This window comes from Paroedura picta, chromosome 5, assembly GCF_049243985.1.
Source record: "Paroedura picta isolate Pp20150507F chromosome 5, Ppicta_v3.0, whole genome shotgun sequence".
Taxonomy (NCBI): domain Eukaryota; kingdom Metazoa; phylum Chordata; class Lepidosauria; order Squamata; family Gekkonidae; genus Paroedura; species Paroedura picta.
The window spans coordinates 53,851,941-53,871,288 of NC_135373.1; the positions used below are offsets into that span (position 1 = coordinate 53,851,941).

Genomic DNA, 19,348 nt, shown 5'->3' on the forward strand with positions numbered 1-19,348 from the left:
CAATTTCTCAAGGAATTAGGGTCAATGATGCATTATGAGTATACAAATGGCAAACCTAGTAGACAACCAAGTTGGTCCAAAATAAAATCTGAAAACTGGAGCCCCATAATTTCTCTATTACAACCAGTCCCTTTTAACCTATTTCATATGGTGAAACAATGCAGATATAATTTTAATAATTAGATTTTTTGTACAATTTATTGTTGTTAGCACTCTTTTTAAAGAAAACCTCATTTGTACTGTTGCCTCTTGATGGAGGAGGGAGAGACTGTTTGAACAGTTTACCTTTTTGTTTGTTTCAAAAGTTCTCTCAGGAGGATGTCTGCAAGGTATATAACAGAAAACAAGGGAAGCTTTGTTAACACCATCTTCCTTTTCATTTCTGCAGCTACCATAGTACTGAATGAACTGAACTGGACAGGTGCCCTTGATGATGTCTTCAAAAAGAACAGAGAAGAAGATCAAACATTGCTGTGGCAAGTTTTTGGCAGTGCAACTGGCCTTGCCAGGTATTATCCAGGTAAAGTTGGCAACATAAATTGCCTCCAGTGCACTTCCATTCTTTCTCAACAGCTTCCATAAAAATCAAGAGCTGTTTTTGGTAGAGAAAAAATTATAAATGTTCTCTTCCGGGTATGAAGTTGATGTTATAAAACAAAAATCCAGTGGAGAAATTAGATCCCAAATATTTATTTAATTATTTTCTAGCTCATCACCAAAGAAAGAGGGGAAAGAATCTCTAGTGATGATTTTTTAAGTGTGCGTGTGTGTAGGCAGTCATTTTTTCTGGCTGTAATAAGTGCTGGAAATTAGGATGGCAGAGAGTGCTTCTCTCTAGCCCTGGAGAGCCACTACGAGCTGTGTAATAATGCTTAGTTCAATTAAGAAGAAGCTCCCCTGTTTCACTGGGAATGTTTACCTCTTATGAATGATCTTAGATACCTCTGAAATTTACGGCTGTGCCACTGGAGTTCAAATTGATTAATACAGAGAGGGTTTGAGTTTCTTTTCTGCATGCATCTGCTCTGCTCTGTGGAGAATCTCATTACTGTATCACCATAATTAATTTACGTGGGCGTATATTTTAATGTCTTTAGGCCACTGCTAGACTCTGTTCATTTGATATATTTTCATTTAGGTTGATGCTCAATGTGTTTGTTAAAATGAATTTTACCTTGTATCTCACTCTCAATGTGTTCTGTTAAAAAAATAATTTTACCTTGTATCTCATTGTGATCATCTGCACAATGAATATGCGTTACACAGCGTTTTAATATCTGGTATAAATTTGAATTCTGAAACTATCAAATTGTATTTCAATTTCTACTTCCTGCAAAGAAAAGTTAAAACTTACTTGAGGGTTCATAGACCAAAGAAAGTGTTGAATGTTCCTAAACCAAGGAAATAATATTACCTCATATCTCACTGTGATCATCTGCACAATGATATGTGCTACACAGCATTTTAGTATCTGGTACAATTCTGAATTCTGAAACTATCAAATTGTATTTCAATTTCTACTTCCTGCAAAGAAAAGTTAAATTTTGCTTGAAGGTTCATTGACCTAAGAGAGTGTTTGTCTATTGATTAAGGGGTATGTGCACATTCTAGTACAACATATTCACCCTATTGATGTGTTTATCTAATAACATAATTATTTAATTGAAATATGCATATAGCTGCCTTTTTATTAATGTGTCCTAGTAGATCAGGCCAGAGAGCCATCTAGTCAGTGGTTAAGCAGTTGTCCCAGATGGCCAGGAAATTGAACAAAGAGATCAAGGTCTGCCCTGATGTTGCCTCCTAGCACTGGGATCCAGAATTTCACTATCTTCTGAACACTACCCTTCTCCCCATTCTTCCTATATCGGTCCATGTTTCTACAACTACTTTGCACTTATGGCACAAATATCTTAGATGATGATGATAAAATTTGAGTCCACCAGCACCTAGAATCATAGAATCATAGAATAATAGATTTGGAAGGGACCTCCTGGATCATCTAGTCCAACCCCCTGCACTATGCAGGACACTCATAACCCTATTGCCATCCACTGTAACCTGCCATGCCCTTGAGCCTCCACAGAATCAGCCTCTCCGTCAGATGCCTATATAGCCTCTGTTTAAACATTTCCAAAGATGGAAAACACACTACCTCCCGAGGAAGCCTGTTCCATTGAGAAACCGCTCTAACTGTCAGGAACTTCTTCCTGATGTTCAGACAGCATTTCTTCTGAATTAATTTCATCCTATTGGTTCTGGTCCTTCCCTCTGGGGCAAGAGAGAACAACTGGCAGCCTTTTAAATGCTTGAAGATGGTTATCAGATCCCCTCTTAGTTGTCTCCTCTCCAGACTAAACTGACCAAGCTCCCCCAAAATTTCTTCTTACGTCTTGGTCTCCAAACCCCTCACCATCTTTGTTGCCCTCCTCTGGACACGCTCCAGTTTGTCTACATCCCTCTTCAACTGGGGTGCCCAAAACTGAACACAGAACTCTAAGTGAGGCCTAACCAGAGCAGAATAAAGCGGCACCATCACATCCCATGATCTGGATACGATACTCCGTTTAATACAGCCCAAAATCCCATTTGCCTTTTTAGCCAATGAGTCACACTGCTCATGTTCAATGTATGGTCTACTAAGACTCCTAGATCATTTTCGCACATCCTACTGCCAAGACAGGTCTCCCCCATCCTATATTGATGTATTTGGTTTTTCCTACCTAAATGCAGAACTTTACATTTGTTCCTATCAAACTTCATTTTATTTAGTTTAGCCCACTTTTCAAGCCTATCAAGATCATCCTGTATTCCTATTCTGTCCTATTTGGTTGGATTTGCTACCTCTCCCAGTTTAGTATTGTCTGCAAATTTAATAAGTATCTCTTCTAATCCCTCATCCAAATCATTTATAAATATGTTGAACAGCACAGGCCCCAGGGCAGATCCCTTGTGTACTCCACTTGTCACTCTTCTCCAAGAAGATGCTGAACCATTAACAAGTACCCTTTGGGTATGATCTGTCAACCAGTTGTTGATCCACCTGTTAGAATTAGGATCCATACATTTTACCAACTTGTCAACAAGAATATCATGTGGAACTTTATCAAAAGCTTTACTGAAATCCAGATAAACTATGTCCACGGCATTCCCCTGATCCAGCAAGGTAGTCACTTCCTCAAAAAAAGAGATAATGTTGGTCTGACATGACTTGTTCTTGCAAAACCCATGCTGAGTCTTAGAAATCACAGCTCTCAGTTCCAGCTGCTCAGGGAGTGCTTGATGATTTGTTCCAAAATTTTGCCAGCTACAGATGTCAAGCTGACAGGTCAATAGTTACCTGGATCCTCCTTTTCCCTTTCTTGAAGATGGGGACAACATTTGCCTGCCCCCAATCATCTGGCACCTCACCTGTTCTCCAAGAAGTGTCAAAAAGAATGGACAGAGATTCAGAGATTACATCTGCAAGTTCTTTTAGTACCCTTGGATGTAATTCATCTGGCCCAGAAGACTTTGTTTCATTTAAAGAAACTAGGTGTCTGTGGACTGCCCCAACAATGATCTTAAGCCACCATTCCCATCCCCCATGTTGTGTTACATTTTGCTACATTGAGCACTATTTTCCTCACAAGAGAAGACTGAGGAGAAATAGGAGTTAAGAAGTTCAGCCCTCTCTTCATCATATGTTATAATTTTATTTTCTTGTCCTCTCTGTGGTCCTACCATCCCTACTCTTTTTCTTATTTGAAATGTAACTAAAGAAGCCTTTTTTTTTTGTTGTTTAGCATTTCTTGCTAGCTCAATCTCATATTGAGCTCTAGCTTTTCTAACACTTTCTCTATAATTATTTTCCCTAGCTATAAGACCAGCAAAGATTTATATAAGGTGGCAGCTTTTGTGTGCACGCTTGATGATGTTAACTATTCAGTTGAGTCCAACTCTTGGTGATCCTGTGGATCAGCTGTCGCCACAATGTTTGATCTTACTCCACTTCTTTTAGTTTTGTAATGTTCTGGCCGGTGTCCATTTTTATTATATCTGACCACCACATTTTTTGTCAGCTTGGTTTCCTTTTACCACTGACCAATCCTAGTATAATTGCTTTCTCCATTGAGTTGGACTGCATGATATGGCAAAAGTAAGTGAGCTGTAGTAGTTCCTTTTACTGTCCAAGTGCCCTACAGCAGCCTTCTCCAACACCAGAGTTCAAATAAATCGATTTTCCTCTTGTCTAACTTTTTCATCATCCAAATTTCACTGCCATAAGTGGTGATTGGAAATACGATAGATCAAACTAATCTACATTTGGTAGTCAGGCTTTTATCTTTGCTTTTCCATGTTCAGTTCAAGCTTGTCATTGCTGAGCGGCTTAGAAGAATTTGATGTTTTATTTTCATACTGCAATCTTACATGAGCAAAACCCAAAACATTATGATCACAATGAACTGTTGAAATTAAATTATGCTTATGCATAATAATAAGCACAGAGTTATATAATTTTCAAGCATAATTTTGACTTTATTGAAATCTAGTTGGAAATATTCTGGTGGCGGAGGGGTTTATGTGTGTCTCAGAACACAGACCTGATTCTTGGTCAAAAATACTTCCCTTTCCCCCATATTGGATATCCTACAAACCCCTAAACAGTTTGAAAGAAAATGTTGCAGATTGCCTACACATAGCCTTTAGGAGACTGCATACAAAATCTACTCTGAATGAATTGCTTTTGTGTTCTGCACTTTTCATTCCTTCTCCCAAACAGTTCTCTGTTTCTATTTAAAAGAGTTGCATATCCTACAATCAGATCATAAGAATTTTTTTTTGCCATCAAGTCACAGCTGGGGTTTCAAGGCAACAGGCAGTCAGAAGATGTTTGCCATTGCCTTTCTCCACATTCTGGAATTTACTGGTTGTTTCCTATCTAAATACTGATCGGAGCTGATACTGCTTAGCTTCCAAGGTCTGACAAAATCTAACTAGTCTGGACTACTATTTTTGTTACAGATTAAGCAGCCACTGAGAGGTAGTGTTGACATAGTTTGCATGGGGGTCATAGTGTTGAGGGAAGAAGATTTCCTGTTTCCTCTGCCAAAATTTTCTTCCCTTCAGAGATGCTGTTAGTTACACTGGGGGAGAAAGATAGATATCCCTATTGGGCATGCTTGCTTCTCTGTACTCCTCTCATGGCTGAAAGTTGCTCTGAAACATATTTTGGGTTGGAGAAATGGCGGAACCCTTCTGTGCCCCCAGTGTTCCAAATCTTGCCCAATGGCTTCTTTTTAACGTTGAGGAGAAAGTTGACATTCACTGCCAGATCATCCATGGGATGTGTATCCTTGGGCTGTAATCTTTTGCTACTACTGGTATGGCAGGGAGTTCTTGGTTTCATGGTTTTAAAGGGTTGGTGGGTCATATGTCAAAGAACTTTCATGCTTGCTTCTCTCACATGGCTGCTTCCTGCCATTCCAGTGATGCAGGAAGGAGGAATTGCATGGGGAAAGAGGTACCACATGGGATGAACTGTACCAGTTATTCCCTGTGATACTTTCCACTGGAACAAACAAGAGTCTTGTGTAAACTTAAAAAATGATTATTCTCCCCCTCCCCCCAGCACAGGCCACGAAAATGTATGCTAGAAGAAAAGTGTGTTTAAAGTACAGAAGAAAGACTGTTTGTTTTCCCACATGCTTCTGCTGTTCTCTAACACAAGAGCCAGCCCAAAACTATGCTCGATTTCATCATGTTTCCTCAGGCTTGATTCTCCTTATTTTGGGGGGAAGCGTTGAGATTTTCAAATACAGCAATCACATATGTGTAAGGAGGAACATAAAGTAATGCAATACAGGGTGGGGTGAGGAATCCGAGTGGATTCCTAGTTCTGTGCCATGAACAAGATGACTAACATGTTTTAGACTAGAAAAGTGAAATGGGCAAGAACATTTTAATGACATTTCCCCCCAGCAATCCCAATGTTCCTGCTTCTTCAAAGTCTTTCTCATTCAGTGATTTGACCTCACATGCCTAATATATGCAGTATCCCTTGGCAACAGTATACTATTAAGAACAGGGCTGTGGGCTTCTTCCCTTGTTTAATCATTGGGTGCCAAAGCTGTAAAATGCTCATGTGTATCCTACAGCTTTTTATTTGTTTTGTCTTATTTAAATTTATTGTCTACTTTTCTTGGTTAAAATAAATATATTCACAGGGACTCATGGTAGAAACCTAAGCAGACTACTCAAAAATCCCATTTGGGTCAGTTGACTGAGATTTATTTTCAGGGAAGAGGTCCAAGGATTGTACTGTTAGAAATGCCAAAGACACAAGCTGGGGTGTGAGATCAGATGGAGAAAAATGGGAAACCATCTTGAAATCCTACCACCATCCTGCTACATCTTCCCCTCCAAGATTATATAGGGGCTCAGTGCTATTCTCCCCCCCCCCTTCTTTGAACAAACACTTGGCTATTTCAGCATGGCATACTTCCTGGAACACATGCAGACTTCACTAAGCTTTTTTCCCCTTTTTTCCTTTTTGGCTAAACTTGTACAACTACATTCTTCTTGTGTTTATAAGGAGTCCTTGAGCAGGTAAAGACCCTCTTCCTAGCTGCGTGGCCGCAAGGTTTGATTGTCATTATACCCAAAGATACAGGGCTGTTTACTGTTCGATGGTACAAACTGGGGAAGGGGACAGCATAGAATTGCAGGAGGGAACTAAGCAGGCTGACAAGCCCAGCCCTCAAAATCTCCCCCTTCAGGATTCTGTATATTTCTAAGCCAATTTTGCCTCTCTTCCTTCTTTCCTTTAACTGACTGTGCAGTGCTCTCAGCATTTTCTCATTTTTAGAAGATATATTTTGTCTGTATCAGGCTTTTTTCCAGGGTAGGTTTTTTTGTTTCATTTTTTGTTTCATTTTGGGTTTTTTGGTTTTTGATAATTTACAGAGTCGTATTATTCTCATTTGCAGAGCTCCTACCTTGTCCATGTCTATTGAGAATTTTTAATCACCCAGGCAGGAGACATCCAGTACTGGATTTAGTGATTATGAAAATATGAAAAAACACTGGTTTACTGGCCATAGCCCCCCTTTTCCAGTTCCTCCGGTGGGTATGCCAGCTCCTGCTACTAGCCCTGTTGTAAAACAATGAGTATTATACTCTGTGCCAATAAGTGCAAGACATAAATATCAATTAATTGTGTTGTCTCACTTTCCTCACCAAAAATATTGAATGAATTGCAGAATTGGCTTAAAGAACTGAAAACATTTCAGTTTGTACTTTCATTAGTTCAGTATTCATGTAAATCAAGAACAGAGTAAAAACTCTCCAAGAACAGTTATATGTTGCAGTCAGATGTGAAAGTGGTATACTGAATGTAGCCTAGTTAGAGCATGTAGAGGCAGTCACAGAGAGACTGTATGTAGGTTCTTTGCAAACCACAATGCCCAAGGAGTGTTTGGGGATCCTAACTGTTGGGAATCACAGGAGGTATGGTGGTGGTAGAAGGCCATTGAAGAGAAGAGGCCCTTTCTAGCATTCATCCCATCCCTAGAGTTTCAGGGAGAGGGGCAAAGGATTTTATCCTAACTCCAACACTGATGCTTTGCAATGCCAAGTCTCTCAATAATAAGACTGCTACTCTGTAATCTTATTTTGCAAAACATGAGGTATACCTGGCATGCGTGACTGAGACTTGGTTGAAGGAGGGTGAAACAGTCACTCCCTCAGGTTATTCGGTCCTCCATCAGTGCTGGAATTTGGGTCACATTGGGGTGGGGGTGGGTGGGTTGCAATATTGGTCTGGGAGGTTTTCTCCTTCAGAACAGTGTCACCACCAATGATCCCAGGAGTTGAATGTGTTGGCCTGGGGTGTTTCTCAGTCGAGGACTGGGCTATATGGTTGGTGTACTGTCTGCCTGACACTTGCAGATATCCTATCGGCAGTGGTAGCCTTGGGGGCAGTGGTGGCCTTAGTGTTGCAGTATCCCAGGATGCTTGAATTGGAGGACTTCAGTGTCCTGGCAAATGAACCCACCTCCAGTCAGAACCTGGAGCTGGTATCATCCATGTTGATATTATGGCTCTCAGAGTTTGTCACTGGACCTGCCAATCAAGCAGGCCACAAAGCGGGACGTGATCTTTGGCATACTGATAGCAGTGAACCTTGTTCCTTTGTCAAATCACGTTGCCCTGAAGGCCTGGCTCTGTACCTCACTCCCTCCCTGTATAGGGAACTAATTTTGCCTGCCCACCAGAGACTTATGGATCCAGTAGGATTCATTAATACTCAGCAGGACCTGATGCCCCCCAGTGTTTTTCTAGATGACATAGTCAATGACTGGCACAGCTGGATGTCTGCAGCCATCAACATGATCATTCCCCAGTGCCCTCTCTGTACCTGTCTCGGATCAGCCCCCTGGTATACCAAGGAGCTGAGAAGGAAGAAATTGGAGCTGAGATTGCTAGAGCAAGTTCAGAGAAAAACCTGCGATGAAGCAGCAAGATCATCCTATGGGATACTTGTGAGAGCCTATGAGATGGCAGGGAAGGCTGCAAAGAGGGATTTCTATTCAGCCTCCATAGCATCAGCAAGCTCATGCCCAACTCAACTGTTTAGGGTAATTCAGTCTCTTACAGTCTCGAAGGAGGGTGCTCAAATTATAGTCAATTGGCTTTAAGCTGTAAGGCTTTTGCAAGCTATTTCATGGATAAAGTCTTGTCTCTCTGCCGTGAACTTCCATCAACTGTTAATAAAGTAAAAGAACTGGAGGCTCCCTTTAGCCATCCTCAGAGGAAGGTTTTCAGAGCTTCAGGGAGCTTGAGGCTGGCCACTTGCCTCCTTAATCCTGCCCTGCATGCCTCCTTAAATCAGGCAATGAGAGAATTGGGAGACCTCTCTGAGAAATAATAAACCTTTTCCTGTCTTCAGGGATGTTGCCAGGGAGGTTGAAGGAGACTATGGTTGAGCCCCTATTGAAGAAACCATCTTTAGGACCCAGCTAGCTATTGCGCCATCTCACACCTAGTGTTTTTGGGGATGGTAGTTAAGCGGGTAGCTGCATTAAAGCACATCTAGATTAAGTATTGGTTCTGGACCCATTCTGGCTTCCAACCAGACCATTGGGTGGAAACGGCTCTGAACCCAGTGGAGAAACCACATTCAACCTGTTCTCCAGTAGCTGCCTTGGCTGCTGGTCAAGCTCTGGATCAGGTTAAACGTCTTGGTCTTAACCTTTAAGGCCTTACATAGTCTCGGACTGGCATATCTCAGGGTGATCCTTGCTGGGTATACTCCCTGAAGAGCACTCTACTTTGCCAGTTTCAACTTGTTAGTGGTCCCTAAACCCAGAGAAGTATGCCTGGCCTTGACCAAATCCAGGGCCTTTTTGGCCCTGGCTCCAGCCTGATAAAATGAGTTGCCAGCAGAGATCTGGTCCCTTTTAGAACTGTCAAAGATCTGAAGGGCCTGTAAAATGGTACTCTACCACCGGGCATATGGTTGAAGCCAAGGCCGACACTTGTTGACCTTGAATTAGGTCTTTCTGTTTCCCCCCTCTCCCTTCTTCCAAGCCTAGGTTGCAAATTCTTTTGATCCATCTGTCCCCAGGTTCTAGTAAAGGAGCATGTCTTTCTTTTAACTGATTGTTTAAAATGTAATTGGTTTATATTTTTATCTACCGAATTTTAATTGTCAGCTTCTTTGAGACTGTTGCCAGAGAGGGGCAGTCTAAAGATACATAATAAATAAATGAAAAGAAACAAATTATGAGTCTCTTGTGACATCCATATAACAAGTGGCCTAACTTCTTTTCTTCTTTTTTTTTGTGTTAAGCATTTTAAAAGAACCAGATTTTTAGGATGTTTGATGGCAAATATTAACTTGTAAATATTGGTTGAAAGTTCTGTCTTGGCTGCTGCCTCCACTCAAACATGGATGCGGGGAGGTCAGCTGGGGTTAACATTGCTAAATGGATGAGCAGCATGTGCCATGGCTCCTCACGCCTGCAAATTACAGCATGACAAGTCTTTGTGCAGCCCTCTATTGGAACCTGCTTGAGAATGTCATAAAGGACAATTTGGGGGAAATTGTACAATCCCTTTAGCCATACGAAGTAGTCCGATCTGATAGATTTTAGCATTAAAAAAAAAATCAGCCAAAATACTTTTCTGGGTGTTGGCCTAAAGCCAGCATGGAAAGGCAACTAACGTTGATTAAATTTTGCTTGATGCTGAAGGATGGACGATTTCACATCCCATTCCTAGTTTCTCTTCTTCTTAATTACAGATGTAATTTAGATTGTAATTGTAAATCAATAGTTCATTATACAACTGCAGTCGGCAGCAACACGTTCATTCTATTTATTCTCTAAGATTTGCTTTACTGCTAATGAACTAGTTTGTTCCTATGCCGCCTTTGTGGTTATCCAGTCTACCTTAGTTCTTCAAAGCTTTTTTTAAATCTACATTTTCAATAATTGTATATAATTAATTAATTAATGCCAATTAATAAAAATAATAATTAATAATTAAAATTAATTAATTAATTAATTGTATATATATTTCTGGATCACACTTCAGTATTTTAGCTGAAAGATGAATCTCACCTCACGTTATAAGCATAATTACTGCTAAATTCATTAGAATAATTTTTTCATTGTTATGAAAGTCATCCATCTGGAACCAACCAGTTTTTTCCCAAGTGAAAAAGGGAGGGAAGGAGACCACTTTGAGCACTCTCAAAAGATCATGGGACCTTCATGAACAAATGCCACATGGGACTGAGACAGTAATAAGAAAAAGAACTGAGAACAATTAAATGAAAAAAGATGGCTGGAGCCAACTCTTTGGCATGGATTCTTATGAGCAGAACTTGAGTTATTTATGTAAAGCCTCATGTAGATTATCAAGTTGTGGGTCTCTGAGGAATCTCACCCTGGGGAGTTAAGCCACTGTTGTTTTCACGACCATAGTGTTGTGCTACTAAGATCTGAAATTAGAAGAAAGCTCTCTCCTAGCTCTTAACCTTAGCACAGTGCCTCAGATAGAAGATACTCCTCTTTAAATTATTTGAACAAGTAAATATGATGGGGTTGTTGTCCTTAAGTGGAGATCTCTGTTTGTGTCAGCCACCCTAGTGAGTACATGACTGTCAGCAGGAAGACACAGACCTTAGTGTGTTGTTGATATGAATTAAGTGGATTCTTGGAAGGCACTATTGTACAATGTAGCACCAAAGCAAATTGGAGACTACAAGCTGAATCAAATCAGATGCGTGAGGCATGAATATACATGAAAAAGCATGAATTCAAAACCATCAATAATATATTTATACAGTTCTAAATCAGTCCCCAGTAGAAGACACGCTAGTTCTAGGAAGATGAACCAAAAACCACTAGACAATGGAAATACATTTGAATCTAAGAGTCGCAAGTTTAATGCAAATGTGCTAGTCTGAATATTAAGACACTACATGCCACATTACTACCCTAAGCCTTTTTTTACTTGTGGCTTAGTTCCTTAGCAAGCAAGTTTGATGCAGCTTTGTTGCTTCCTATCCAGAAAGATTGTATAGACAGGATCCTCACAGGCTTGTGAGCCTTTCAACCATCAAAATGATGAGATGTAGGGGGAGGGGAGAGCAGGAGAAGGATAGATCTCTGGAGGCTTCGAGACCCTATCTTAAGTGCAGGCTAAGCCTAAAACTACTGCCTCAAAAGAAAAGCTGTTCCCAAGCATACTTTACTCCTTTGTACCTTGTGCAGGGGCACCCTACTCCTCAGAGGAGGAGAAAGAGGCACAGGCTGAATTGTTTCCACATATGTTATTTGGCATCCAGGGATCAGAAAAACTACAAAAATAATAGGTGTGTGTATTATGTCAAGTTGATTTTGAACTTTTGGAAACCCAGGGATGACCTCCAAAATGTCCTATCACTAATAGCTAAGCTCAGGCCTTGCAAATTAACAGCTGTGGCTTCCTTGAGTGAGTAAATCATTTAAATGTTCGGTCTTCTTTTCCTGCTGCCCTCAAATTTTCTGAGCATTATTGTTCTGCTGTGGAAGAGCTCAGATCTACATGGTTTGTCTCTCTGTGGCAGTCATTTCCATTCAGCTTGGCCAATTCATTGTTCATTGGATCCTTTATTTTAAAGGAAGACAGTCCTGCATGTAACATGAACTCTTTTAAATATTATACAAGCTATATAACTGTAAGCTGTATGTATTCACTATATATATTCAATAAGACACCCCTCTTTTTGTTTTTTGTTTTCTTTCTTGATGGCATACTTGGCAAAAAGCCTAGACTTGCATTGGCGTAAGCATTTTACTGTGCCACAACTGTGGTTTTCTTGTTTATCTAAATCTTGCTGCGGTAGGAGAATTTTCTTGGCTAGTTTCCCTAATGTTTCTCCTTGCCTATTTAACTGCCTTTTTGTCCTCCATAGTTGCACATAGGTAAGATCAAATTGCATTTGTTTTGTTTTGGTTTTTTGCAGAGTTTCACATCCCTCATTGCAAGTGGCAGCCCTTGCAGTCCCAAGGTCCCTCTCTGGTTAGGAGAACAATCTGAAATTATTGATAGATTGCCTACCTAAAGATCATAGGCATCACAAGCCACAGGGAAGGGTAACCAAAGAGGTTGGAACAATGAAAAGAAATTAAAATATAACTATGAATGTTGTATATATTGGTTGAGTTTAAACATGTAAAGAAGGGTACAGCATCAGTCTGCTTAAGATAATGAAATAGTTTTATTATGAAGAGCTACAACATTTGGGGGGGGGGGAGAGAGAGAGAGAGAGAGAGAGCAGTCTAACTAACTAACCGCTGTTCATTCTTCATTCAGTCTGTTGTGGAGGCAAGCTGGGAGGAAGTTTGCTCAGAGAAGCATGAAGTCTCCACAGAGCCAATGAGGACACTAAAGATTTTTTTGAGAAACATCAGGAAGTTCCTAAGCTAGCTATGCTAAATCCACATCTCCTCCAATGCCCCCTTGTAAGAATTCTTATACTGTTAATTCATGTACACTACAGATATTCCATATTTGAACAGTATAGTAAAGGTAAAGGTATCCCCTGTGCAAGCATGTCTGACCCCTGGAGTGACGCCCTCTAGCGTTTTCATGGCAGACTCAATACGGGGTGGTTTGCCATTCCCTTCCCCAGTCATTACCGTTTACCCCCCAGCAAGCTGGGTACTCATTTTACCGACCTCGGAAGGATGAAAAGCTGAGTCAACCTTGAGCCGGCTGCTGGGATTGAACTCCCAGCCTCATGGGCAGAGCTTTCAGACTGCAGGTCTGCTACCACTCTGCGCCACAAGAGGCTATTTGAACAGTACAAATATACAAAACACCAGTATATCATTTAATAATGCATAAAGAAATTCTAAAATATTATTAAAAGCAACCATCATGTGGTCCAGGCAGTTCTTTTCTGGCTGTTCTTGAGCACCCCGTTGGAATATGAAGCATGTCTGATCTGACCATGGACAAAGGAAATATTCTGCATTTTTATGAATTGCTCATGCTAGATTACAAGAAAATTTGATACATGTTACTCCATGAGTGAACAACTTAGAGTGTGGAAGGTCTTTTCTTTGTATGGTCAGTTTTCTGTATTTCATTGTTAAATGAATGGAGTATTCAATTGGATTTATACCACAGAGCAAAGCCTTGTGTTGAAACACATATGGCATTGGTTCTTGCATATGTAGACAATGAACTTGTATTTTTTTGAATTGATATTTGTCTTGCTACTGAGATTAGGTATTTATATACTGAACCACATGATTGTTGCTTTAAATTATATTTTAGCATATCTACATGCATTATTAAATTAAATACTGGTGTATTGTACATTTGTACTACATTCAACATTATATTCTCTTTTTCATTTTTCCAACCTCTTTGGTTACCCTTCTTATACATGATTGCACTCCCTCTCCTTTTGGTTGTACCCGTCACAAACCACATTACACATCTACTGAAGTTGTTTGCTTCTTAGTTTGGTTCAGGGTACTGGTTTTTACCTATAAAACTTTTCACAATTTTGGCTATGCATCTCTCCTGGTTATGAGTCTGTGCTCCAACTCAAACTTTTCCTTAAATATGTCCCTGCAACCAGGATGGTTAGCTTTGCTTCCCCCAGGAACTATATTCTCTTGTCTTTCCTACAGAGAAAATCTTCTAGAAGATTTTCATAAAGCTTCCAGTTAATGACATATTGGAAGGCTTGTAAAGTATCTGTGTGGCAGTTAGAGCAGTTCCTTAAAACCCGGGCAGCATCAGGAAACTTCCTTTCCTTTCAAGCCTAGAAGCCCATAGAAATATGAGTGTGAGCAGCAGAAAATGTCTAGATATCCTATTTGGAATTAAGGGTTAAAAAGACTGATAAATATTTAGCCACAGCCAATGTAAATTTTGGATCATTATCTCTGAGTAAGAAGAAAGTCGTTTCTTGAGAGTTGTAGAGTATGTGATTACTTAATGGCATGACATAGTAATTGGTGAGAGTTGAAAATAGAGAGCATAATATAAAAGGTGTGTCCATCATTTGAAGACCACAAGGGCAGATTCTGTCAGCATATACCTTGCCAGTAAACCAGTCCTGTAAAACCATCAAAGGAATAATATTTCGCCTAGCAAATAAGAATGCCCTACAAAACTGTGAGACTAAAATACAATAGAAATAAAAGGGTAATGCATTAGTTGGTAGGTACCAGAAAACAAAGAAGAACAAACATGGTGGTCTCTAACTGAAGTATTGTGATGGTCAATCACTAAGACGTGTTTTATAACCAAAATGAATTGTGTTTTTCGCAAGCCATTATGTTGGAGGGTCATGCCAATTAATAATAGAAAGAAACTTTTCCCAGAAGAACTAGTAGGCTATCATCAAAAAATAGAATTTTTATTCTCGGTTTAAAAGCAGATTCATGTTCTATCCTTCAAGGATTCTGCTCACAAGGCAGCATTAGAAATATAGTAAGGAATATTAATTAGTTTTTTCAAAACCGAGAGAGTGGGATGTCATTTTTCTCTGTAATGATATTTATCCAGATTGCAGATCCAAGGGGAACACGTGGAACAACCTTCAGGTTGAAAAGCTGAATAGCTCCAGGTATATATCTTCTCCTTTTGGAATGAAAGAAATTTCTGATAGCTCCAAAGCATAATCCGCTGAAAATACCTAAATAACAAAAAAGTATTTATTTCTTCAATTGTGTATTCATCTATAATCCATCTTTTTTTTTCTAGATTGAAAAGTTCCACATTCTCCAGCCTTTCCTCATAGGAAAGGTGCTCCAACCCCCTAATCAAAGACCTCTTCACTATCATTCAGTGGTTGTTTCAGAAATAAACTGAGTTTACTTGATTTCAAAAAGAGAGGCTGAGGATTAGAATGTAAATTATTTACATGCTTTGGTAATGGAAGTCATACTGTTCACTTAGTGCTTTGAATTTTCCTAACTATCATACTTGAATATCGGCAGTGGTCAGTCAGTCCCACTAAAACAGAATGTCAGTCTTTATAACAAAATGGCAGCATCATGATTGCATGATGCAGATTATATGAAATGTCACTTGACCTAGAGTGCCTCGGTTATGCAGACAGAACATTCAGCAGTTATTTTTATGAGAAGACAAGATGGCAACTTATAATCAGCACCATTCATGGCCTCAATCACTTTGGGGTGATTTCAACCATTCATTGTAAGCCCTTGAAGAAGACTTGAAATATCATGGTTGATATATTTCCAATTAAACAAATTTGAACAAGAGGGCCATTTACTTTCAGATGTGTTACAAGTAGCAACTACATCATAAATATAAAGATTTGGCTTGAATTTATTTTAGAGCTTGTTGACAGTCCCCTCCATGTTATTTCTGCTAGTACAATTCTGTATGTTGTGTGTGTGTGTGTGTGTGTGTGTGTGTGTGTATATATATATATATATATATATATATATATATATGTATGTATGTATGTATGTATGTATGTATGTATGTATGTATGTATGTATGTATGTATGTATGTATGTATGTATGTATGTATGTATGTATGTATGTATGTATGTGTATATGTTTGTATGTTTGTATGTGTGTATATATATATACAATTCTATATCTATATATGTATAGCTCATGTCACATAAAATGTGCAGGGTACTTCTGATGATATGCCAGCCCTCTGATTGGCTCTCGAGAGCCCTCCCCCAGGGCCACTCAGAGGAGCTAAAGCACTGTCGGTAAGCACCAGTGGGCCTCTGATTGGCCCTCACTGGGAGGGCCCTCCCCCACTGAGGGTCAATCAGAGGCTCTTCTCCACCTCGGCATCAGGGAAGGAGCACCGCCAGCCTCTGCTGTGGAGGCAAGCTGTTCTGGCTGGCCTCTCCACCTCTGCGTGGGATGTGGAGCACCAACAGCCTCCACTGTGGCTGCCTGCCATTCTAGCCAGCTTCTGTAAGGGGCAACACCAGCCTGAGCCATAGCCACCTGCTGTTCCAACTAGCTTCCCCGCCTCCACACAGTATGAGGACTGCCATCAGCCCTTGCTGGGGCGCCTACCATTCTGGCCAACCTCCCCACCTCCACATGGGGTGAGGACCATGGCCAGGCTCTGCCACAGGCAGCTGCCACCAGAACTGCTGGGGAGCTGCCATCAGCTCCCAGCCTCATGTGGCAACAATTAGTGGGATGGAGGGGGGGGGGTTGTCACTGGCTCCTAGCCTCCTGCAGTGAGTGTTAGTGCAGGGAGGCTGCTCATGGCTCCTGCTTTTAAAGTGGGCTTTGGCCCACGTGTGTGTGCTTGCATGCTCAAAATAAATACTTGCTTGAAGTGTAAGTTATTTTTTGGAGATTAATTTTTATTTTATCCAAACTTTGCTTTGTGTTCCACGTTTCTGTTTAACACTTGCTGACGCTATATTGAAGTTAAGTGATTCAACAGAATTAGAAAGATCTAACTCATGCTTAATAGGACTACCTACTCTGGAATGATTCATTGTCACTTAATGGAATTATTCACAAAACTGTAAATGCATTAAATTTTCAGATTGCTATTTGCAAAGAATGAAAACTATATTTTTAATAATGTATTGGGCTGCATTTTCAAAGCTGCTGAGTCTCCATTCTTATCTAACAAAGAATATAGCTCTCTTGCCTTGTAGATTTGTAGGTGAATGATAGGATGTACCTTATTTTATGGCATAACTGTTTGTCAACTGGAGATTCCTTTTTTTAAAAAGTTATTTAGCAAATTTATGTGCTGCCTGAGGCAGTTTAAAAAATAAAACATAATAAAAATATAAAACACCATAAAGATAATCAGACTACAGGTATCCGGTCCCATGGAGGAACCCAAACTTTGATCAGTTGCTGCCTCTATGGCATCTTTGATGGATTGCAATTTTTTAAAACTGAAGTATTGTGAAGGGTTAATTCTTCACAGAAACGAAGTCTTGAATTACTGGCTGCTCCAGGCAATCTGATTGGTTAGCAACAGCTAAGCAGAGAGACTTGAGAGTTGCATGCTGAGAAGGGAGTCAGTCAAATTTTTGCCTTGACTAGAGAGAGTCTGATTTCAGCAATATCTAAGAGTAGTTTAGCACAGAGAACTGGAGGGAAATTGGCAAGGATGTTTGGGAAGTAGACAGAGATTCACATTCAGGCCAAGGAAAGGGGATAAATCTAAAGAGAGAAGAAAATTCCCTACCCAGTTAAACAGAGATGTAGCTCTGAAGAGTGCAGAGATCCCTAATTTGGTGTGAAACATTTAGAAACCTGAAGCATTAGTTAAAAATTGAGGACAAATACTGGTGTTTCAAGAGAATGGGTTTGGGTACTGGAAAGAATGTACCAGCCTTCTGGAATCCATAAGGATTAGAGATTATTCAAAGGAAGTATACTGAAGTGTTTTGGTAAAACATTGAACAAAAACTTATTAACATAAATATTTAAATCACTGTGAAAAGCTTAAGAACTGCAGTCTGTGCTTGTACTGGTTTTACCTCAGAAATTTCAACCCTTGATTACATTTGACTTCCCCCTTCTATATTAAATAAACAATTTTGTTATTTTTGAATTTTAAAAATGCCTGAAGTGCCATTTAAGTTGCTAAAGTGGGCTTCTGATCCTCCTCTGAGGTTCCTGGGCTGAGTCCAGCAATAAAATATACTCATAGGGTGGGACAGCCATAGTTCTTCAGGAAATAAAACACATTAATAGGGTGGCTCAATCACCAAAAGGAAATAGAAAGGGAGGGAAAGTCTTACCTCTGAGTGCAGGAAGCTGGCATAGCATCACATCCCAGTTGAGCTCTGTCCTCCCCAGGCATTGCTCACAGATCTTCAGGAATTTTGCATTCCAGAGTAGGTAGTCCTATTAAGCATGAGTTACATCTTTCTAATTCTGTTGAAATCAATAGGATAGGAAGGATGCAACTTTATTTAGGACTGGCTCATGCCTGAGTTTGTATATTTGGATGTACATTATTCTATAATTAGATTTGTTTAACTGTTAGGAAATACATTTTGTAGTCCAGAAGAGTTTCTAGAGGGGAAAAGGTTTTCTGTATCATGATCATTAGTTGCTTTTGCAATAGACAAAGCAGCAGGGCCACATATTGCTTAGATTTTTACCAAAACTGGTTAGTATATAAAGAGGTAAGGTGAAAACAATATGAATATTTTTTAAACTTGCAAGGTAACCATATATTGAATTGTTTAGTAATCAGAACTGTAACAAAAGCCCTTTTCTGAGCAGACATTGTTCAGTGGTAGGAATCAAGAAGTCTCTGAAGCAAATTTTATTGCAAACTATTGTTTCATCCTTGAAACAATAGCTTGGAACCTATTTTTCTTTACGGTTGAATTTGCTCATGAACCTTCACCTAATGGAAACATTTGAATGAACATGCTCCCTTTCATCCAGTTTTGGGGGAGGGGGCAGAATGTACTTCAGAATTGCAAACCTTCCGGGAAAAATAGATATAATGTTAATGTAGTTAAAAAATTGCCCAAATTATATAGCAGACTGCTTCCTTTAAATCAATGGTTCTCAACCTTCCTAATGCCACAACTCTTTAATACGGTTCCTCATGTTCTGGTGACCCCAAGCCATAAAACTATGCAAGTGTTCTATCACAGAAATTAAACCAAAACTAACTAACGGCATGAAGATCCATTGTTCATGATAGTATTTAAATTGTTTTTTTCCGGGGATTCTCAGTTCAGTTCTGCCTCTTGTCCTGCTGAGCTGCACTGCCACCTGGAGCGCCTGGCGGGAGACAGCACTGCGCTGGAGGCACTGCTGGAGTGGCTAGCGGCCAAGTACGGGCGTCTGCAGG

General features: G+C 39.9%; 1 protein-coding gene across 6 annotated transcripts in view; it reads left to right on the forward strand.

Annotated features, from left to right (window-relative positions):
- The window catches only part of CACNA2D1 (calcium voltage-gated channel auxiliary subunit alpha2delta 1), a 419,757-nt gene that overhangs the window by 287,939 nt on the left and 112,470 nt on the right, over window positions 1–19,348 (forward strand). For all 6 annotated transcript variants that reach the window (XR_013231087.1, XM_077338003.1, XM_077338001.1 and 3 more), the window contains one exon: window positions 389–520. Coding sequence is in view for 5 of the 6 variants with exons in the window: in XM_077338003.1 (XP_077194118.1) it covers window positions 389–520 (132 nt within the window). In the remaining variant the exon portion in view is untranslated. The remainder of the gene's footprint in view (window positions 1–388; window positions 521–19,348) is intronic.